Genomic DNA, 22,456 nt, shown 5'->3' on the forward strand with positions numbered 1-22,456 from the left:
GGAAGGGGGGCGGCGCATCCCCGCCGCGACCCTCAGAGCCGGCCGGGAGCGGCCCCGGGGCGGGCGCGGAGCATCCCCGGGGTCCGTCCCGCCCGCCCGTTCCCATGGCAACGCCCCCGCGCGTTGCCGTGACAACGCCGCATCTCTATGGTACCGGCGGGGCGGGGCTTCCGCCGTAGGCCCCGCCCCTTTGGGCCTATAAGGGAGGGGCGGGGCCAGAGCGGCGCAGGCGCGCGGTGGGCGCGGCGCATGCGCAGTGCGGGAGCGCGCCCGGCCCAGGCGAGTGTCCGGTGAGCGCGGGGGGACCGGGGAACACCGGCACCGGGGACCGGGACCGGGCTCACGCCGGGGACCCCTCCGCCTCCGGGCCGACCGGTGCCGGGCCGTGCTGCCCGCCGGCAGCCGCGGCTCCGGTCCGGGTGGAGGCAGCGGCACCGGGGAGTACCGGGTGCACCGGGGCCTGAGGGGGCGGGACGGGACGGGACGGGACGGGACGGGACGGGAGCAGGCTGTGCCCCCCCGCCGGGACTGCTCTGTCTCCGGTCCTGCTGCTGCCGGGCTCTGCTGCCCGCTGGGAATCGCCCGCCCCAGTCCCGGTGAGGGCACCGGGGGTGGCGGCGGGACCCGGCGGTTTCCCCGGCCGGGGCCGGGCCGGGGCTCCCCGGTTGCCTCCTCCCAGGGAAGGTCCGGGCGGTGCTCCCGGCGCTTGGGGAAGCGGGGAGGGGGCACCGGGGGAGCGGTGCCTTGCCCTGTCCGCCCGCCCCGGGGCCCGGCGGGGTCTGGGGGCTCTCGGGGCCGGGGAACGGGAGCCGCAACCGGGCCCGGTGCTGTTCCGGTGCCTCTGGGCTCAGCTCTGTGGACCTCTTATTAAATCGGTCTCGTTTCTCAATTAAATGAGCCTGGATGTGCTACAAACCCAGTTAATGCTCGGGAGCAGCGGAGCTGGATCCGCTTCCCGCAGGAGCTGCCGTGGGATCGCTGGGAATTCCCAGCCCCGGGATGTGCTTTTTGGGATCTCTCTTTGCTTTGGGATCTCCCTCCCCTTTCCCTGTCAGGACAGGCTGGGAGGAGGTTTGGCAGCTCTGGGGCACGTTCCTTCTGCTCTTGGCGTTGGTTTCAGGACCAAGCTGTGCTTTGAGAACAGAAAAGTGGGAATTTTGTTGTGCTGAGCTCCTCAGTGCTCCAAGTGTTCCGTACCCTAAATACCTGCAGCACCTCTGGTGTGCTTCCCTTGGCAGGACTGGTGAATCCAGGCCTGAAGAATTCCTAAAGCAGAATGTAAAGAAGGTTTTGGAGCTTTGAACAACTCCCTCATGCCCCCAAATCCATCCTGAGCTCCTCAACACCTCCCTTATCCCCCAGAACTCCTCCCGAGGGACAGCAGCAGCAAAACCCTTTGCCTTCTACTCTCTCAATCCACAACTTCTCTGTCTCTCCAGGTTTTTTTCTGGAAGCCAGGAGCGGTGGAGCCCGGCCCCTCGCAGCCTCTCTCCCAGCATGGCAGACCAGAAGCGTCTCGCCTACTCCATCATCCAGTTCCTCCACACCCAGCTCCAGAACGGGAGCATGTCTCCAGATGCTCAGGAGAGTTTGGAAGGTGAGTGGGTGCATCTGGGTCTTGTCCCAGGCCAAAATTCGGGAGAATTTGGGTGTTTTTTTCTCTGTTTTCTGCCCCTGCCTTGGCTGGGCTGTTCAGCGGCGCCGAACCTGGCTGGAATTTTGGAGTTAATTTTTCCTTCTGGGAGGTATCCAGGAGTGCTGGCGACTTGTGTGGCTTCTGATCTCTTCCAAGAGCAGATTAACTCGAGGCAGGGATGTACCTGGGGTCAAAAACCTCCCTGATCCCAGCTTGGAGACTTAGAGGGTTTATCCAGGACGAGGCAGAGTCGGGAGGGTTCTGTGGGGCACAAGGTGGGAATTCCCTGGCTCCAGGGAAGCGCTCTGTGCTCCTGGAGTTGTTTTTCCTCTTCTGCTCCCCAAAACGCTGTCCCACAGTGGTTTTTCCAGGCTCTTCCAGAGGGCAAGGAGAGCACACGGATCTTAAAAGGTCTCCTGAAGGAGCTCAGGGTTTAGTCCTTGGCTTGTCCTGGTGAAAGGAGCACGACTGTGGGGTGGGGGGTGGGGGGGGGGGGAACATTCCTGAGGGATGAGTGCCAGGAATGGGATATTTTGGGATGTACAGTGTGGCAGGAGAGCTCTGTGAAGCTCTCTTTTCCCCGGGAGCAGCTTCCCAAGCAGGGAAGGAGGCGGCTCGGAGTCCCCACACTTCCCGGAGCAAGGGGAATGTGTGGATCTGTCCTTGGAATGCCGGGGCATTCCCACCTTCCCAGCTGCTGCAGCCCCAGCCTCATTCACTCCTAAACCCCAGGAATCCCTTAAGGGGGTGAGAATTGGGATTGGCTCCATCCAGGATATCCAGAGGGAAGAGCTTTGCCAAAGTCTGAGGCTACGGCCCAAAAATCCACTCTGGTGTGGGGAAAATGGGTGGTTTGGGGTGGTTTTTCCCCAGTTTTTTCAAGAGATAAGGGAGAGGGATGAATATTTATCAATTAATGACCTGACTCTCCCTTTCCAGTGGCCATCCAGTGCCTGGAGACAGCGTTTGGAGTCTCCATGGAAGACCAAAGCCTGGCTGTGTCCCAGACCCTTCCCGAAATATTTGAAGCTGTGGCAGGGAAGGTGAGAGAGTGCCCTGAAATGTTCCCTTTTTTTTTTGTTGTTTCCCTGAGTTCTGCTGGATTTCCAGGAGGCTGCTGCTCCCCTCAGAGCCCTGTGGGAGGGGAATGTTTTGGGCTGGAAAAGTGGGAAGTGTGGGACAGCTCAGTAGGAATCCTTATCTCAGCTTCTCCCTCTCCTTGGAAGGAGCTGGAACACTCCAGAACGAATTCCGAGCCCGTCACCCCCCTCGGAAGATGACGTGGCTGAAGCTGAAAGACTCAAGACTGAAGGTACCAACCCCTGGAGCTGCTGGATAAGGAGGGTTTGGTGGGAATTGGGAGGGAATTTTAATTCCCAGGCACCTGGGGAATGCTTGGAATGGGGCAGGGGGAGGCGGGGAAAGGGAAGTTTTTCCATTTCTTCCTCTTGCTCTGCTTGGGGAGATTTTGCCACCAGGAATGCTGGATCAGTGGGATTTTTTATCCCAAAAAACCCGTGAGGTGTGCAGCAGAGCACCCATCCTTCCTGCTCCGTGCATGATCTTTTCCTGGGAAAAAGTGGGATGAGTGTGAACAACTCCCTCCCACCTGAGCCAGCACCTGGGGCGATTTTTGGGGTGCTGTGCTGAGGATCAGGAATGCTGCAATTCCCAGGACAGCTCTCCAGCCTCCCGCTGGCAGAGCTCTGTGCTATTTCCATGGATCTGGGCCTGGTGCTCGGATTTATCCCTGCTTTTTTCCCCCTTCCCTCACGAGCCTTTCCCACCCTCCTTTTAGGAAACGACCAAATGAAGGCAGAAAATTTCGAGGCTGCCGTGTCTTTTTATGGAAAAGCCATCGAGTTAAACCCAGCCAACGCCGTTTATTTCTGCAACAGGTACTGGGCAGCTTCCCCAGCTCCTCCTCATTCGGATCCAAGATCCCTGAATGCTCCAAAAAATCCCTTTTTTTTTTTCTTTTAAAGGATTTTTTTGGGGACTCTTGGATCAGCTCCTCGCTTGTGTGGTTGGAGCCGATCTGTTGGTGCCTCCTGGCATCTCGGGATGGGGTGTGGGTGTGGAAATGACCTTTATTAGGCACTGGAGGGGATAAGGAATGCCAGGAAATGGTGTCTGCTTCCATGCAGAGTGGGATGGAGAGGAATTAAGGGATGAAACGAGGAGCTGGAGGCTCCTCACTGAGAATTCGGGGAGCTCTGTGCGAAATCGGCTGTGGAAGGGGGATTTTTGTGTTTCTCGGTTCTGAGAAGTGTTTGGAAGGCAAATGTTGGATAAAGCAGAGTTGGAACCTTAATTTCATTTAATCACCTGGTTGTGGTGGGAGCTCAAATCCACCTGGACATGGTGGGAAGGGGGATTTTGGGGCTGGAAATTGGTGCTTTGAGCTCTGTGGGAGGGTTTGGGACTGGTGCGTCTCAGAGTTAGGGAAGTTGAGCCACTTCCAGTGCTAAAGGGGCTCCAGGAGAGCTGGAGAGGGATTTGGGACAAGGGCTGGAGGGACAGGACACAGGGAATGGCTTCCCACTGCCAGAGGGGTGGATTGGATGGGATATTGGGAAGGAATTGTTCCCTGGGAGGGAATGGGATGGAATTCCCAGAGAAGCCATGGCTGCCCCTGGATCCATGGAAGTGTCCAGGCTTTAAAAGAAAGCTTTCCCTCTTTGGAATGTGGGGAAACGTTGAGAAATTGAGAGATGAGGGGAAACCAAAGGAATTTTCTGAGCTAGGAAGCGATCCTGGAATGTCACCGGGAGAAATGAGAGCCGGGATCTGCACGGAGCCAGGCTTGGAATCGCTCACCTGGATACAGATTTAGCTCAAATTCAGCTCAAATTTAGCTCAAACCCACACTTGGCTCTGCTGGAGGGGACAGGGATGACATCCCTCAGGATATTCCAGCTGCTCAGCATTCCCTGCTTCCTATTTTTTCCCCCCTTTCTTCCAGAGCTGCTGCCTACAGCAAACTGGGGAATTACGCGGGAGCAGTGCGGGACTGCGAGCGAGCCATCGGCATCGACCCCAACTACAGCAAAGCCTACGGCAGGATGGGGTGAGCAGCTGGAATTTTGGATGCCTGGACACCTTGGAACAGGGCTTTTATCCGTGTGTTCCACCGTGAAAAAACTCCTGCTGTTTCAGGTTATTTAGGGTGGAGAAAAAAACCAAATTCCCGATTTCTCAACTTCAAGGAGCGCTTGAAAGTTAACAGTTGGATTTTAAAAAGCGACCCGAAAAATCCCCTCTGTGACTTGGATTTTGGTTTTCTTTCCCCAGCTTGGCCCTGTCCAGCTTAAACAAACACACAGAAGCTGTTGTTTACTACAAAAAAGCTCTGGAGCTCGATCCAGACAACGAGACCTACAAATCCAACCTCAAAATAGCTGAACAGAAAATGAAGGAGACTCCCAGTCCGGTGAGTCGTGGGATTTAGGAGTTTGTTAAGGTTAGAGGAGGTGAAAATCCAACAGGTGCTGCCTGGGGGGTGTTAAAAATGTGAAATTTGGGCTGGAGGTGGTGGAGGATTGTGCTGTGAGCATCCCACTGAAATCCAGAGGGCAAAATTCCTCCTCACGGTCACTTTGGGAAGGTTGGAAGCAGCTGGAGAAGGAGCCTGATGAGGGTTTTACGACAGCAATTTGCACTTTGGGGATTAAATCTCTCCAAAATCGACCTTTTTTTATTTTCCCCGTGCCCTTTTAGCGACACCAAAGGTGTTTTTAGGTTTTTTTTTTTAATACAAAAAGTTGTTTTCTCGCAGAGAAACCTGGAGGTTTTCCAGGCAGGGAGCTGCTGGCTGCACTGCTCCAGGCAGGAATGTCCTTGGGCATCATTTTGAAGGGGATTTTAATTTTCCAAGGGCTTTTCCAGGGCAGAGGTGAGGGAGGGAGGGGTTGAATTTGGGTTTCCAGATTGGGATTCCAGGGGGAGTGAGCACAAGGAGTCTCTGTGAGCCCAATCCCCGCCAGGCCGGGGTTTTCCAGAGGGTTGGGACAGAACCTCTTCCCATTGTCAGGGTTTAAGGGATTTGGGATCCTTCTGGGAGGAAGGAAGGGAGCCTGCAAAGAATGGGGAAAGGGTTTTTCCAAGAGCCTGGAGAGATAGGACAAAGGGGTTCTTGGGAAGGGTTAGGTGGGATAATGGGAAGGAATCCTTGGATGTGAGGGGTTGGGATGGAATTCTCAGAGAAGCTGGAAGTGTGCAAGGAAAGGCTGGAGAAGGGAAGCTCCAGGGAGGCACTTCGAGAGTCTAAAGGGACTCCAGGAGAGCTGCAGAGGGATTTGGGATAAAGGATGGAGGGACAGGACACAAGGAATGGCTTCCCACTGCCAGAGGGCAGAGGATTGGATGGGATATTGGGAAGGAATTGAGGGAGTGGGATGGAATTCCCAGAGAAGCCATGGCTGCCCCTGGATCCCTGGAAGTGTCCAAGGCCAGCTCGGAGCACCCCGGCTTCGTGGGAGGTGTGGGGGTTCGAGGGGGTGGCACTGGATCCCTTCATCCCAAACCATTCCTGATGGGATTCCCTGGCTCTGGTAACTCTGGGAATGAGGGCTGGCAGTGAGTGAGCTCTGGTTTCTCCTGCAGACCGGCGGCCCCGGAGGCTTCGACTTGGCCGGATTGCTGAACAACCCCGGCTTCATGAGCATGGTAATTCCCAATCCCAGCCGGGATTCCTTGGCATGGAGCCTCTCCAGTGTCTCCCCAAATGGGTTTTCCCAATCCCTGGAGCTCTCTGGGAGTTGCAGTTGTTCCCTTCAGCTCCAAGGAAATCCAGGGATTTCCTCCACAGGCTTTGCCGAGGCTGTGGAAGGGCCTGTTCTGCTCTGGGCTTGGGCTTTGCTCTTCTTTGCCTCCCTTTTTCCCCCCCTTTTTCCCTCTTTTCTCCCCCCCTTTCCCCCTCCTTTCCTCCCCCTTTTGGGTTGGGCTTTGCTCTTCTTTCTTGCCCCCCTTTTTTTCCCCTCCCCTTTTTTTCCCTCCCCTTTTTTTCCCTCCCCTTTTTTTTCCCTCCCCTTTTTTTTCCCTCCCCTTTTCCCCCCTTTTCTTTCCCCCCTTTTCTTTCCCCCCTTTTCTTTCCCCCCTTTTCTTTCCCCCCTTTTCTTTCCCCCCTTTTCTTTCCCCCCTTTTCTTTCCCCCCTTTTCTTTCCCCCCTTTTTTTTCCCCCCTTTTTTTCCCCCCTTTTTTTCCCCCCTTTTTTTTCCCCCCTTTTTTTTCCCCCCTTTTTTTTTCCCCCCTTTTTTTTTCCCCCTTTTCTTTCCCCCCCTTTTCTTTTCCCCCCTTTTCTTTTCCCCCCCTTTTCTTTCCCCCCCCTTTTCTTTCCCCCCCCTTTTCTTTCCCCCCCCTTTTCTTTCCCCCCCCTTTTCTTTTCCCCCCCTTTTCTTTCCCCCCCTTTTCTTTTCCCCCCCTTTTCTTTTCCCCCCCTTTTCTTTTCCCCCCCTTTTCTTTTCCCCCCCTTTTCTTTTCCCCCCCTTTTCTTTTCCCCCCCTTTTCTTTTCCCCCCCCTTTTCTTTCCCCCCCCCTTTCTTTTCCCCCCCCTTTTCTTTTCCCCCCTTTCCCCCCCTTATTTTTCCCTCTTTTCCTGGCTTTCCAAGCTTCCCCTGCCTTCCCTTTGGGGTTGATCCCACCCCCATCCTCGCTGCCTCACTCAGGTGTTGTTTTTATTCCCCACAGGCATCAAACCTCATGAACAACCCCCAAGTGCAACAGCTGTGAGTCGGATCCTGCTTTTATTCCCTCTTGGAATTGCTCATTCCAGTCTCTCTCTGTGTTTGGCCTTTCCTGGTGGGAGCAGGCAGGAATTTGGGCCAGGAATGTGGAGGGGGGCTCAGAACCAGCCCAGTTCCCTGAGCTGGGGGTGGGGTTTGGGTGCTCTGGGCTGAGTTTTGGGTGGGATTTTAATAAAATGATTCCAGAGGGAAGTGGGATGGGATGGATCATAGCCCTGGAATTGGCTTTGCTGCGGTTTTATGGGATTTCAGCATTTCCCAGCTTGCTTGGAACGGGAATATTCCCATTCCTGGATGGTTCTGAGGATCAGTTCGCAATATTTGGGGGAAAATGGATAAATTCATAAACCCAGCGAGGCCCAGCCCATTCCCACTCATCCCTTTGAAGCACGGGAGGATGGAGAGACCCTCGGGAGCCCCAAAATCCAAGGATTTTGGGATGAGACCACTCGGCTCCCATTGGCTTCTCCCTGCTCCTGTGCCTGGTGCCAGCTGGAATTCCCACCTGGATACAGCCCGAGGATGGGGCTGGGAGCCCTGGGCTGTTCCCCATGAGGGAATCCAGGGAATCCAGTCTTGGATGCAGAGCAGGGAACAAGCTGGTGTGAGGAAGGGCAGGGTTTTAATCCATAAATCCGGGAATCTGGGAATTGTGATGTTTTTATCGTTATTTTTATTTCTTGTTCAGCCGAATTCCTTATTTGCAGCTGACCAAGAGAAAGCTGGTGCAGGGAATTCCATAATCCCTGGGATGGGAAGGTGCTCCCATTCCCAAGTGGAAAACACTGGGGTTTTTAGGGATTTTTTTTTATTATTATTCTTTTCCCCCCAGTTCTGACACTTTTTTCCTCCCCCTCACAGAATGTCCGGGATGATTTCGGGAGGCCACAACGCCATGGGAGCAGCCGGGAGCAGCCCCTCCACCAACGACCTGGCCAGCCTGATCCAGGCGTGAGTGCGGGGACAGGGACGATCCTGGGGGACAATCCCGGGGAAAATCCGGGATCCAGGGCTGGGAAATGCCCGGGGTGAGGACAGGAGAGACAATCCCGGGGGAAAATCTGGGATCCAGGGCTGGGAAATGCCCGGGGTGGCACCAGAGAGACAATCCTGGGGGAAAATCCGGGATCCAGGGCTGGGAAATGCCCGGGGTGTGGCTAGGAGAGACAATCCTGGGGAAAATCTGGGATCCAGGGCTGGGAAATGCCTGGAGTGAGGCCAGGAGAGACAATCCTGGGGAAAATCTGGGATCCAGGGCTGGGAATGCCCCAAGGTGGGAATGGAGGACAATCCTGGGCCTGGGAATGTCCCTGAGTGGGGCCAGAGGCATAATTTGGGATCCAAGGCTGGGAAATGCCCAGGGTGGCACCAGAGAGACAATCCCGAGGGAAAATCCGGGATCCAGGGCTGGGAAATGCCCAGGGTGAGGCCAGGAGAGACAATCCTGGGGGAAAATCTGGGATCCAGGGCTGGGAATGTCCCAGGGTGGGAATGGAGGACAATCCCAGAGCTGGGAATGTCCCGGGGGACAGTCCTGGATCCAGGGCTGGGAATGACCCAGGGTGGCACCAGAGGGACAATCCTGGGGGACAGTCCTGGATGTGGAGCTGGGAATGTCCCAGAGTGGGAATGGGGGACAATCCTGGAGCTGGGAATGTCCCAGGGTGTTGCCTGTGTCCCCTCTCCCGTGTCACCAGTGTCACCTGTCCTGTGTTCCCTGTCTTGTCACCAATGTCCCTTGTCCCCTGTGTCTCCTGTCTCTGTGTCACCGTGTCCCCTGTGTCACCAGTGTCACCTGACAGCTGGTGTCCCTGTGTCACCAGTGCCCCATGTCCCTGTGTCACCAGTGTCCCCTGTCCAGTGTCCCCAGTGTCTCCTGTGTCCCCGGTATCCAGTGTCCCCAGTGTCCCCAGTCCTGTGTCACCAGTGTGTCTGGTCCTGTGTCTCTGTGTCACCAATGTTCCCTGTGTCCCTGCTGTCTCCTGGTGTCCCTGTGTCACCTGTGTCCCCATCCCTGGTGTCCCTGTATCCTCGGTGTCCCCCGTCCTGTGTCCCTGATGTCCCCTGTGTCCTCTAGCCTGTGTTCAGTGCCCCCTGTCCCTGTATCCCCGGTGTCCCCCGTGTCCCTGGTGTCCCTATATCTCCGTGTCCCCACTGTCCCCAGTGTCCCCACTGTCCCCACTGTCCCATATCTCCCTACTGTCCCTGGTGTCCCCAGTCTCAGCGGTGTCCCCATGTCTCCCCATGTGTCCCTGTGTCCTGTCCCGTGTGTCCCCACTGTCCCCTGTGTCCCTGCTGTTCTCCATGTCCCTATGTGTCCCCATGTGTCCCTGCTGTCCCTGTGTGTCCCCATTGTCCCCTGTGTCCCTGCTGTCCTCCATGTCCCCGTATGTCCCCGGTGTCCCCCTGTGTCCCCACTGTCCCTGTGTGTCCCCTGTGTCCCTGCTGTCCCCAGTGTCCCCCATGTCCCTGTGTCCCCCGTGTGTCCCCACTGTCCCTGCTGTCCCTGCTGTCCCCGGTCTTAGTGGTGTCCCCCTGTGTCTCTGTGTGTCCCCTGTGTCCCTGCTGTCCCTGGTGTTCCCGGTCTCAGCGGTGTCCCCATGTGTCCTTGGTGTCCCCACTGTCCCCTGTGTCCCTGTGTGTCCCCATGTGTCCCCACTGTGCTGTGTGTCCCTGCTGTCCCCCATGTCCCCGCTGTCCCCGTGTGTCCCTGCTGTCCCCCGTGTCCCCATGTGTCCCTGCTGTCCCGTGTGTCCCGGTGTCCCCTATGTCCTCCGTTTCCCCGCTGTCCCCGTGTGTCCCCTGTGTCCCCACTGTCCCTGCTGTCCTCCATGTCCCCCTGTCCCCTGTGTCCCCCATGTCCCCATGTGTCCCCGCTGTCCCCCATGTCTCCATGTGTCCCTGTTGTCCCCATGTGTCCCCGCTGTCCCCGGTGTCCCCGTGTATCCCTGCTGTCCCCGGTGTCAGCGGTGTCCCCGTGTGTCCCTGGTGTCCCCCCAGTGTCCCCGTGTGTCCCTGCTGTCCCCGTGTGTCCCCGCTGTCCCCGCTGTGTCCCTGCTGTCCCCCTGTGTCCCCACTGTCCCCGGTGTCAGCGGTGTCCCCCTGTGTCCCCGCTGTCCCCCCAGTGTCCCCTGTGTCCCTGGTGTCCCCCCGCTGTCCCCCTGTGTCCCCGCTGTCCCCCCGGTGTCCCCGGTGTCAGCGGTGTCCCCCTGTGTCCCCGCTGTCCCCCCGGTGTCCCCGGTGTCCCCCGGTGTCAGCGGTGTCCCCCTGTGTCCCCGCTGTCCCTGGTGTCAGCGGTGTCCCCCTGTGTCCCCGCTGTCCCCGTGTGTCCCCGCTGTCCCCCCGGTGTCCCCGGTGTCCCCGGTGTCAGCGGTGTCCCCGTGTGTCCCCAGGGGCCAGCAGTTTGCGCAGCAGATGCAGCAGCAGAACCCCGAGCTCATCGAGCAGCTCCGCAGCCAAATCCGGAGCCGGACCCCGAGCGCCAGCAACGAGGAGCAGCAGGAATGAGCCGGTGAGAGGCCGGGGTTGCGGCCGGGAGCGCCCGCGGGGGATTGGAGATTGGAAATAAACGGATTTATTACAGAAATTCCTTCGGGAATTTTTTTTTAATTTTTTTTTTTTAAATTTTACTTTTTATTTATTTAATTTTTTTTTAATTTAAATTTTTTTAATTTAAAATTTTTTTAATTTCAATTTTTTTATTAATTTTTTTAATTTCATTTTTTAAAAATTTTTTTATTTAAAATTTTTTTATTTAATTTTTTTAAATTTTATTTTTTAATTTTAAATTTTTATTAATTTAAATGTTTTTTAATTTTAAATTTAAATTTTAAATTATTTTAATTTTTTTAATTTTTAATTTTAATTTTTTAATTTTTAAAATTTTAAATTTTTTAAATTTTAACATTTTATTTTAATTTTTTTAATTTTAAATTTTTTAGTTCTTAAATCTTTTTAATTTTAAATTTTTTATTTTTTATTTTTTTAATTTTTAAATTTTTTAATTTTTAAATTTTTTAATTTTATTTTTTTAATTTAAATTTTTTTAATTTAAATTTTTTTAATTTTAATTTTTTTAATTTTAATTTTTTTAATTTTTAAATTTTTTTTAATTTTTAAATTAAACCCAAAAATTTTTAAAATTAAATTTCATTGAAAACGCGGAAATTTCATCCCAAAATTCTTAAAAATATGAATTGTTAAATTTTTATTCATTTGTCGAATTGTTAAATTTTTAAAAATATGAAACGGTGGAATTGTTAAATTTTTAAAATATTATTTCAAACATCCAATTAAAAACGTTATTTAATGTCGTGGTTGCAAATGTTAAATTCAACGTTAATTCAAAATATCTTGGAGTGATAAAAAAATGCCAAAGGGTCAAACATTATTAAAAATTTAAAGAGAAAAAATTTGAAGAGAATTTATTCAAAATCTTGAAAAAAAATATTAAAAATGAGAAATGGTGGAGTTGAAAAAGTTTAAAAAGGAATAAAAGTGCGAAATGGTGCAGCTTTATTCTGAATGAAAAGAAAATATTCCTTCAAAATGCGAGGTGGTCAAGGCATGAAGGGATTTTTTAAATGCATTAAAGATGCAAAATGGTTCAACTTTGAATAAATTATTTTTAAATGGCTTAAAAATGCTGAATGCTCAGACCATTAAAAATAAAAAAAAGGATTCACATTCGAAATGCTTCCGTTTGATTCCCAATTAAATGATGTTAACGATGCTCAATGGGTAAAGGTGATTGAAAATTAAAAAATCTTTCAAATTCCAAAGGGTTAAAGGATGAAAAATGGGAAAAAATTGAAAAAGGATTCAAAATACTCAAAAATTTCAAAAATGATTCCAAATGCTGAACGGTCAAACGTCATTAAAATCTTTAAATTCAACTTTATTGAAATTATTAAAAATCCTCAATTTATTACAAATTAAAAAAAAAATCATGAAAGCGATTTTTGGCCATTCTTTTGTACCAAAACTTCATTCAAATGAGGTTTTGAATTTAAATTTTTTTCAATTTTTAAAGTTAAATTGAAGTGGTTTAAATTGAAATGTCAATGATGAAATGATTTAAATGTAAATATTTTAAATTAAAATGATGATGCTTAAAAAAAAATTAATTTAAATTTTTATGTTTAAATTAAAATGACAAAACTCTTTTTTAAAAACTCAAATATTTTAAAATAAAGTGAAACTTTTTTAAAATTAAAATGAAAATATTTTAAATTTAATTTAAAATGATGAAACTTTTTAAATTTAAGTATTTTAAATTAAAATGAAACTTTTAAAAAATTTTAAATTAAAATATTTTAAATTTAAATTGACAAAACTCCTTTTTAAAACTCAAATCTTAAAACAAAATGATGAAACTTTTAAAAATTTAAATTAAAATATTTTAAATTAAAATCAAAATGATGAAAACTTTTTAAAAATTTAGATTAAAATTTCTTAAATTTAATGTAAAATGATGAAACTTTTTTATTTAAGTTAAAATATTTTTAATTTAATTTTAAATGATGAAACTTTTTAATTTAAATTAAAATATTTCAAATTTAAATCAAAATGACAAAACTATTTTTAAAAAAATTTAAATTAAAATATTTTAAATTTAAATCAAAATGACAAAACTATTAAAAAAAATCAAATTAAAAGATTTTAGATTTAAATTAAAATGATGAAACTTTTTTGTTTAAATTAAAATATTTTGAATTGACGGAACTATTTCTTTTAAAAAAATTTAAACTAAAATATTTTAAATTTAAATCAAATGATGAAACTCTTTATTTAAAAAAAATAAATTAAAATATTTTAATTTAAATCAAAATGATGAGACTATTTAAAAAAATTAAATTAAAATATTTTAAATTTAAATCAAAATGGCAAAACTTTTTTTAAAAAATTCAAATTAAAAGATTTTAAATTTAAATCAAAATGACGAAACTTTTTAAAAAAAACCAAATTAAAAGATTTTGAATTTAAATTAAAATGATGAAACTTTCTTGTTTAAATTAAAATATTTTAAATTGACGAAACTATTTCTTTTAAAAAAATTTAAATTAAAATATTTTAAATTTAAATCAAAATGACGAAACTCTTTATTTAAAAAAATTCCAATTAAAATATTTTGAATTTAAATCAAAATGACAAAACTCTTTATTTTAAAAAAATTTAAATTAAAATATTTTAAATTTAAATCAAATGATGAAACACTTTATTTTAAAAAATTAAATTAAAATATTTTAAATTTAAATCAAAATGGCAAAACTATTTTTTTAAAAAAATTCAAATTAAAATATTTTAAATTTAAATTAAAATGGTGAAACTTTTTTGTTTAAATTAAAATATTTTAAATTGACGGCACTATTTATTTAAAAAAAATTTAAATTAAAATATTTTAAATTTAAATCAAATGATGAAATGCTTTATTTTAAAAAAATTTAATTAAAATATTTTAAATTTAACTCAAAATGACGAAACTATTTAAAAAAAAAGTTTAAAATATTTTAAATTCAAATCAAAATGACGAAACTATTTAAAAAAATTCAAATTAAAATATTTTAAATTTAAATCAAATGATGAAACGCTTTATTAAAAAAAATTAAATTAAAATATTTTAAATTTAAATCAAAATGACAAAACTTTATTTAAAAAAAATTTAAATTAAAATATTTTAAATTTAAATCAAATGATGAAACGCTTTATTAAAAAAATTTAAATTAAAATATTTTAAATTTAACTCAAAATGACGAAACTCTTTTAAAAAAATTTAAAATATTTTAAATTTAAATCAAATGATGAAACACTTTATTTAAAAAAATTAAATTAAAATATTTTAAATTTAACTCAAAATGGCGAAACTCTTTTTTAAAAAAAAATTCAAATGAAAAGATTTTAAATTTCAATCAAACGATGAAACTCCCTTGTTTTCCCAGCTGAATTCCCTGTTTTTCCTCTCTCCCTGTCTCCGCAGCCCCCGGGAATTCCGCTGGTTGCTTTTCCAACGGGAAGCCTCGTGCGTGTTGCCATTTCTTGAGTTGGAAGTGTCCAAGAAGGGGGGAAAAAAAGAAACAGAATGGAAAAAAAACACAAAAAAAAACCCAAAACCCAAAACAATTCCCAAATCCTTTCCGTGCCCTGCATGTCACCGACAGATTCCCGATTTTCCAGCCCTGCTCCTCCCGTTTTTTCCACCTTTCCCAGGTTTTTTTGTTGGGATTTTTGTGGTTTTCTCCTGGAAGCCCCAGCAGAGCCGAGCACAGAACTTTCCCCCAGCTCTGCCAGGACTCTGCTCTGAAATTCCCACGGGATTTTTCCCCCGGGGAATTTTTTATTCCCAGATTTTTTGGGGTTTTTTTTGGAGGATTTCACAGGAATCCTTCTGGGGTTTTTTTTTCTTTTTTCCTCAATATTCCCCCCTGGGGAAGGGCCACTTCCAAGAAGTGTTGGAGTCCCCCCCCCCCCCTCATTCCCTTACCCTGCCCAACCTCTCTGGAAATCCCGGGATTTTCTACCCTCTGGGAATGGGGATTTTTGGTCCTTCAGCTGCCATCCAGCTCTGGGATTCCCGGGAATTTCGGTGCTTCCCTTCTCCGAGGTCAGCACAGGGGTGGGGAGGAGCTGGGACTGCACCCTCCCCACGCACCCCGAGGCGTTTTTGGGGTTTTTCCTTCCCAGAAAATCCCGGGACAAACCCCCTGAGCTCTGGAAAAGTGGGAATTTTTTTCCCATGGAAGGCGAGCAGCGAGGAGGGAGCGAAGGTGTTTTTAGTGTGTTTAAAAGGAGTTTTTTCCTTGGTATTATTATTAATTATTATTATTATTAATTATTAATTTTTTTTTTTTTTTTAAATCTTCCGTGCATGTCAGTGCTCAGCCTGGCTGGGGGAGGGGGTGGAGGATGCCAGGATGGAGCAGAGGGAATGCAAAATTCCCCTTTGGATCCGGCGGATTCGGGGAGGGAAAAACTCCTGGAGCCGCCTCAAATCCCAGCTCAGCTCCTGCGTGAGACCAGAGGCTTTTTTTTGGTTTCTTTTTGGTTTTTTGGGGTGCCTCCAACCTGATTTTAAAGCTGATTTTTGGCTGGGGGGGGGAGGGGAGGAGGAGGAGCCCCACTGGAGTGAGCAGGAACTTTTGGGAGATTGGAGAAAAAAAAAGGAAAAAAAAAAAAAATCATGGAAAAAGAGAGAACAAAAGTGATTTTTTTTTTTTTTCTAAAATTTCTTTTTTTGTAAACGCTCCATGGAATAAACGTGGTTCATGTCACTCGTGAGGAATAAAACATTTGGACACTTTCGTTGGTATCCCTTCGTGCTCGGGTGATTTTCCAGAGGTTTCCGTGGGCTCAGGGCACTTTTTATCCCCCTTTTTCCCGGTTTTTTTTCGGCTTTCCCTGCGGGAATTCTCCTCCTGTGCCTTCCTCCAGCGCAGAAAGAGGAAAACTTTTCCTTTTCCCCACCATTTCTGCTTCCCTATATTCCCTTTAAGTTCTCTCCAGCTGTTTTTATGGAGCCTCACAAAAGGAATTTGGAGCTGGAGCACAGCACGGGAAGAAAATATTCGGGAATTATCCAAAAGGACCAAACCCATGGATGCATTTCCCTCTGTTTTCAACTCGGTTTGTGCTTTTTCCTTCCCTCTCACCCTCCTCGTTCTCTTCTGAGTCGTTCTTCTGGATTTCTCCACCTCTCCCGGCTGTGTTTTCCCATCCCTGAGCTCCCGGTGCGCTTTTCCAAGCGGGAATTTCTCCTGCCCTGCCTGCCTGGAGCTGCTCCTCGCTGCCAAAGGAACGAGCAGCCCCTGGATTTGGCTGCCCCTGAACTCCAAACAGCGCTGACAGCCTCCTTTTTCACTCTCCCTGCAATTCCCGACTCCTCTGGGACCTGATAGCACAAAAAAAAGGGAATTTTATGGAATTTTGGGGAATTTTATGGAATTTTGTGGAATTTTCAGGTTCGCCTCATCTCTCCCTGGAGCCTCCCGCAGCTGCCATTTCTGCAGTTGAACCACAAGGAGCTGCGAAGCGGCAGGAGCAGGGGCTGTCGGTGCGGGGGACGCTGTTCCAGGGCCGTTTTTCCCATTCCCGGTGCTCCCGGTTCCCGGTGATCCCGGTCAGCACCGGACAGCGCAGCGCGGCCGGCGCTGCCCCGGAACGCAGCGCTGCGGGACGCGTTTCCCGCGGACCTCAATCGCCGCTTCCCCCGTGCTGGGCGTGAGCGGATTGATTGACAGCTGCCGCAGCCAATCAGAAATAGGCGCTCCCGCCCCAGCCAATAGGAGGGCGCCGTGGGCGGGCGCGTGTGGGGCGGCCTGGCCGGGAGCGAGCGGGGCCGGCCGTGAGTGGACGGGGGGGGGGGGGCGGTTACCGGGGTAACGGGGGGCGAAGGGGGGGGCCGGGGGTCGTGAGGGGATGGCGGGGCCGAGGAGGGGGCCCGGGGGTCACAGCGGGGCTGGGGGAGCCGGGGGTGCGGGGGGACAGGGGCAGGAGAGCGGGGCTGGGCCCCCTCCCTGTGTGAGGGACCCCAAGCTCATCTTGAGGGGTTGGGGCTGGGGCGCCTCTCGCTGTGAGGGGCTCAGGGCGGACCCCAACCTCCTGTGAGGCCCCTCTGTTTGTGAGGGGCTGGAGCTGGGCCCCCTCCCCACCTTGGAGGGCTCAGGGTGGACCCCGACCCCCTGTGAGGGTCTCCCCAGCTGAACACTCCGCACTTGAGCTGCTCACCCCGCTCCCAGTAACTCTGAAACCCTTCCCCTCATCTCTGCTCCTTTTTGGGGTGCTCAGGGGTGCTGGTGGCCTGGGAGGAGCCCCCTCCTCGTCACCCCCTTTTAAAAGTGGCTGGGACCATCTCAAGCGGTTTCAGGGCTTAGAAGTGCCGGTTTTTAACGGATCAGGAACTCCTTTGTTTTTCCTCACACAGAGCCCTGCCTGGTTTATATAATATTTTTCATCGCTTGGATGCTTCATTATGAGCCACTAAGCCGAGCAGGACCGGAGTTAATCCTTTGTTCCAGCAGTTTGCAGGCTGGGGACACAGCCCAGGTGTCGGTGCTGCTGCAGGAGGAGCAGGTGAGGAGAACCACCAGGAATTCCTGGCGCTTCCTTTCCCTCCGAGCTGCTCCCAGCCCCGCTCAGGGACGCTGGATGTGGCTGTCCCACCTGAACTCGGGAGGCTGAGGCTTTAGTGGGGGCTGGTTTGGGTTAAAAACGGGAAAGAAAGGGAAAAAACTGTGGTTAAAGGGTTTCTGGGGGGGAGCCAAAGGTGTTCCAGAGGTGTGAGGTCTGGAAAAGGAGGATTTTATCCTTTCCCTCTGCCCTGGCACAGGTGCCTGGTCAAAGATTTTGGACGTGTCCAGACCTGGAGTGAATCAATGTCACCTGATGGGTTCTGAATTCCTTTCTTTGTCCCTTGGAGAGGGACTTGTCACAGGGCCTGGGGTGACAGGACGAGGGGGAATGGCTTCCCGGTGCCAGAGGGCAGGGATAGGTGGGATACTGGGAAGGAATTCCTCCCTGTGACCTTGGGGAGGCCCTGGCAAGGATTTCCCAGTGGCTGCCTCATCCCTGGAAGTGTCCAAGGACCTTCAGGGAAGGGTGGTTTGCAGTGACCACAACAATCCCAGGGCTTTAAAATCCCTTTTGAATACAGTTCAGCTTTTCCCTAGAAAAATCTCGGTGTTCTTCCCATCTCCAGGGAGCTCCTTTCCCTGAGGCCTGTCCAGGCTGTCACCCACTGATGTCCCGGCTCTGAGCACATCCAGAGGGGCCCCTCCAGGGCCTGGAATCCTCGGCAGGATGAGGATTGTGGTGGCCAAGGTGCTGTGTCTGCTGGGAATCTGTGTCCTGGTGCTGGCCGGGGCCCTGCTCCCCGTCAGGGTCATCGAGGCCGACTACGAGAAGGCTCAGCGTTCCCGGAAAGTCCTGGCCCTCTGGAATTCCTTCGGAGGAGGCGTCTTCCTGGCCACCTGCTTCAACGCCCTCCTGCCCGCCGTGAGAGGGAAGGTGAGTGCTGATTAATTCCTGTGTGAGGGACGCCTGAGCCTGCAGGATCCCAGCCCTCATTCCTTGTGGGAATGGGGTGTGTCCTGCTGGAGTGGCCTCTGGAGCTCCCTGGAACATCTCTGCTGTGGCCGGTGCCTCATGAGGGGGAGCTGTGCCCGGCTCCTGTTGCTCTCTGTGGAACAAGGGGGGGTTTTTGGGGTACAGAGGAGGCTGTGGGGTGGGAGGATCCAAACTCGCCGTGTTTGGAACAGCAAGGCAGAGAGGTTCCCTGCCCCCTGCCAAGGCCGGTATCCGAGGGTGTGGCAGCATCATGGACTCAGTGTCCATGTGGGAATGTCTCCCTTCAGAGGGATAAAGGGGATGGCTTCCCTGTGCATCTCTTGCTCCCTTCCAGCTCGATGAGGTCCTCAGGCAAGGCAACGTGACCACGGACTACCCGGTGGCCGAGACCATCATGATGGTCGGCTTCTTCCTGACGGTCTTCGTGGACCAGCTCTTCCTGACCTTCCAGAAGGAAAAACCCTCCTTCATCGACCTGGAGACCTTCAACGCCGGCTCGGACGTGGGCAGCGACTCGGAGTACGAGAGTCCCTTCATCGCCTCGTCCCGCGGGCGCGCCCTGTACGGGGAGCACGGAGCCCATTCCCACAGCCTCAACATCCCAGAACTGTCCCGCTGTGGCCCCCGGCGCCTGCTGGGGCTGGTGTTTGCCCTGTGCACTCACTCCATCTTCGAGGGCCTGGCCCTGGGCTTGCAGGAGGACGGCAGCAGAGTGGTCAGCTTGTTCCTGGGAGTGGCCGTGCACGAGACGCTGGTGGCCGTAGCCTTGGGCATCAGCATGGCCAAGGCCTCGCTGCCGCTGAGGGACGCGGCCAAGCTGGCGGTGGCCGTGTGCCTGATGATCCCGCTGGGAATTGGCATCGGGATGGGCATCGAGAGCAGCCAGAACGCCGCCGGCAGCATCGCGTCGCTGCTGCTGCAGGGCATCGCCGGCGGCACCTTCCTCTTCATCACCTTCTTCGAGATCCTGGCCAAGGAGCTGGAGGACAAGAGCCACCGGCTGCTCAAGGTGCTGTGCCTGGTGCTGGGCTACGCCGCGCTGGCCGGGCTGGTGCTCATCCCGTGGTGAGCCGGGAGCCTCGGGAAGCCAAGGGAGCAAAACCTCACCTCTCCCCTCCCACCGGCACCGGGAGGAGCCGCCCCTTCCACCGCCGCGGGCAGCTGGAGCAGCCCTGCCCGGGAGGTGTTTCCACGATTACCTGAAAGAGGAGAATCTCCTCCCCTGTGCTCAGAGGGAGATGAGTGAGGAATATCCCGAGGGATTGTCCCTGCCTGAGGGGCTGCAGGGATTAGCGGAAACAAACATTAAGGATCTGGGTAAACGCTGCTTTTTGAGTGTGAGTGGCTTCCTGCACTGCCCACAGCCCACTCTCCCTCCTTCCCCTCGCACGCTCCGGAACGGGCCGGGAGCCTGCTCCGGAGGCTCCGAGGAGGTGAGAAACAAACAGGAAAGGAGGCAGAGCAGGTGGGAGCAGGGATTGCTGGGCTGCACTAAGCTGCTTTCGCTGGCTTAGTTGGGAGCAAAACCTGGTTGTAAGAGCTGCCAAAAATAACATCCCTGTGGGACTCCGGCCTTCCGGGGCCCCACTCCCTCCGGCACAGCTTCCAGTGCTCCATCTGGGGCTCGGGGAGCTCGGCTTTCCCAGGGATTCATGGAAGAAATGAGGCCGGGCCCCTCTACCCTGCTTCCTCCTCAGCATTGGATCCATAGGCTGAGCACTCCCTAAGGAAAACCTCCAGCAGCGTGGTTTGGGAATCAGAGGATGAAGCCCAGGATGGTTGGGGTTGGGAGGGACCTTAAAGCCCATCCAGTGGCACCCCCTGCCATGGGCAGGGACACCTTCCACTAGCCCAGGGTGCTCCAAGCCGTGTCCAGCCTGGCCTTGGACACTTCCAGGGATGGAGGGAGCAGATCCTCACATTATCCAGAGCCTGGGATCCATGAGCTTGCAGGAAACGGGCAGTAACCATTTCCAGCACGGATATTTTGGGGCAAACCCTTGCGTTTTCAGTGCTCTGCAGTCAGAGGGGTTGAGTAGTTCCCATCAGGGGCTGCTCCAAGGCTTTTCCAGGTTTCCAAAGGAATGAAATCACCTCCCTTGAGGAGAGTGGAGGTGGTGGAAAGGCTGCTGAGAGCCACACGCAGATCGCAGTGGCTGCAGAGCGGGGCCCCCGGGAAGCTCCGTGTGCTGCTGATCCCGTTGGATTTGCCCTTCGGAACGAGGAGCCGGGATCAGAGGCTGGAGCTGGGAATGTGCTCCCCCCCCAGCCGTGTGACACAGCCTGGCTCAGGCAGGGGCTGCATTTTAATTACCCGGAGCCTTCGCTCCTGCAGCAGCTTCCGCCGGGCTCCTGGAAGCGCTGATGGAATCATAAGGATGGCGCAGTGCCGGCAGCGGGAAGGAGGCTCGGAGCCTCCGCGGTGGCCCAGCTGCAGCATATGGAGGCAGCTGAGCATCATCTGACAGATCCTGGGGCTCGTTAGTTTAATTGCTGCAACATCCCCGAGTCAATTAATCTTCCTTTGAAAACCTGGAGTGGAGGGGGGGGTGTGGAGGGAGGTTATTTTGGGCCTGGCATGACACAAACCAGCAGGATGAGGAGAGCGTGATTTGCCTCGGCGTGGTAAAGCTGCGGGGCTCTTTCACCTCTCCTGGGGGGTGACCTCGCGCCTGGGGGGGTTCTCTGTGCTGCGGGGGACGAGGAGGGAGAGGTGACACCGTGCTGAGTGTCCCTTGCTGGGCTGTCGCCTGCGTTTCACACCCTCCTCCTGCTGGAGTTTGGGATCGGGGGAAGGGGGGGCTGTGAAGTGCCGGGGGGTGCTGAGCTCCCCCATCCTCATCCCGCCGCCCTGGAGGGGTTCATCCACAGGATCATCCCGTGCTCCAGGATGGAGGAGGAGGAGGCCCTGCTGCTCCCAATAAATTCCCTGCCCTTCTCCCCTCGCTGTCACTCGCTTTTTTTTTTTTTTTTCCCCCGTGTCCACCATGGCTGCTCCACGTCCGGCTCACGCGGCGGCCGCACGTGCCCGGCCCCGGCGTGGGCTGAGCCCCTCCTGGGCAGCCAAACCCCTCCGGCCGGACCCCTCCCCAGAGCCCTGCTGAGCTCGGGGGGGGAGGGGGGACAGGACCCCCCCAGCACGCCCCGCTCGGCAGCGCCGTGATTCAGCCCTGCGTGAGCGGCCGCCCCGTTGCGTCAGGCCCGGCGGGGAGCTGCGGCTCAATGGAACGAGGAGGAGCCGCAGGAAAAGGATCAAGGAAAACTCATTCATTCCCTCTATCGAGGAGTATCCGGCCGGCTCCGAGCGCGCCACGGGGGGGGCTGAGGTTGCCACCCCCCGGCTCTTGTAACCTCACGGGGCGGCCCGAGGTCCCCGTGCCCCCCGCCCTCGCTGGGACGCGGTGCCAGCGCGTGGGTGCCACCGTGGCCCGGTGCCCGCCGGCTGCTATTAATAGAGGCTGCGGATTTTAATTGCTGCCACTCGCGAGTGGGGTGGGGGGGAGGCAGGAGCAGACCCCGGCTGTGACAGAGACCGTCGGATCCCCCGGGGGCACCGGTCACCTCCAGTGCCCAGTGCCTGTGGTGGGGCACAGAGCTGGGGACGGTCACCCTGGAGCTGTTCTGGTCCCACTCAGGCGCTGGGAGGGGCTCAGCCAGCACTTGAGTGTCCCACGGCCCCACAAGGACCCCCGGTGTGTCCCCTCAAGGGCCCCTCAGGGGTTTTGGGGCTCTGCCATGAGCAGGTGACACCAGCTGGTGACAAAGGCCCTGTGGTGTGAGCACAAGCTCCTGGTCCTGCGCTGGCGTGGCACCGTGGCCACTGCGTCCCCAAAGCCTGGCATCACTGCTCAGGCCACCCCAACTGCCACAGGGGCTCAGGGCACCCTCTGCCACCCATGCCCTGCCTGGTTGGGATGTTGGCATCTGTCTGTCCTGTCCGTGTGTCCCCTGTCACCACCTGTGGGGCTCTGTCCCCATCCACAAGTCCCTGGGCTGTCCCTCTTCAGGTGGCTCCGTG

The 22,456-nt window shown here is 51.6% G+C and overlaps 2 protein-coding genes across 2 annotated transcripts; both read left to right on the forward strand.

Annotated features, from left to right (window-relative positions):
- Positions 1-217: 217 nt before the first annotated feature.
- On the forward strand, positions 218-15,682 carry SGTA (small glutamine rich tetratricopeptide repeat containing alpha). Its single transcript, XM_032092395.1, is given in 13 exon segments — positions 218-290; positions 1,440-1,597; positions 2,576-2,679; positions 2,863-2,901; positions 2,903-2,948; positions 3,435-3,534; positions 4,602-4,706; positions 4,931-5,069; positions 6,242-6,304; positions 7,325-7,362; positions 8,242-8,331; positions 10,773-10,891; positions 14,357-15,682. Coding segments are annotated over 12 exon segments (1,038 nt in total). The 5' UTR covers positions 218-249; the 3' UTR covers positions 10,888-10,891; positions 14,357-15,682.
- A 951-nt stretch (positions 15,683-16,633) lies between these two features.
- Positions 16,634-21,380, forward strand: SLC39A3 (solute carrier family 39 member 3). Its single transcript, XM_032092397.1, has 4 exons — positions 16,634-16,717; positions 17,297-17,445; positions 18,071-18,378; positions 18,773-21,380. The coding sequence occupies exons 3-4, from the start codon at positions 18,172-18,174 to the stop codon at positions 19,505-19,507; spliced, it is 942 nt and encodes a 313-aa protein (XP_031948288.1). The 5' UTR covers positions 16,634-16,717; positions 17,297-17,445; positions 18,071-18,171; the 3' UTR covers positions 19,508-21,380.
- Positions 21,381-22,456: the final 1,076 nt, after the last annotated feature.

The sequence above is a fragment of the Corvus moneduloides genome, chromosome 28, assembly GCF_009650955.1.
Source record: "Corvus moneduloides isolate bCorMon1 chromosome 28, bCorMon1.pri, whole genome shotgun sequence".
In the NCBI taxonomy this organism is placed as follows: Eukaryota; Metazoa; Chordata; class Aves; order Passeriformes; family Corvidae; genus Corvus; species Corvus moneduloides.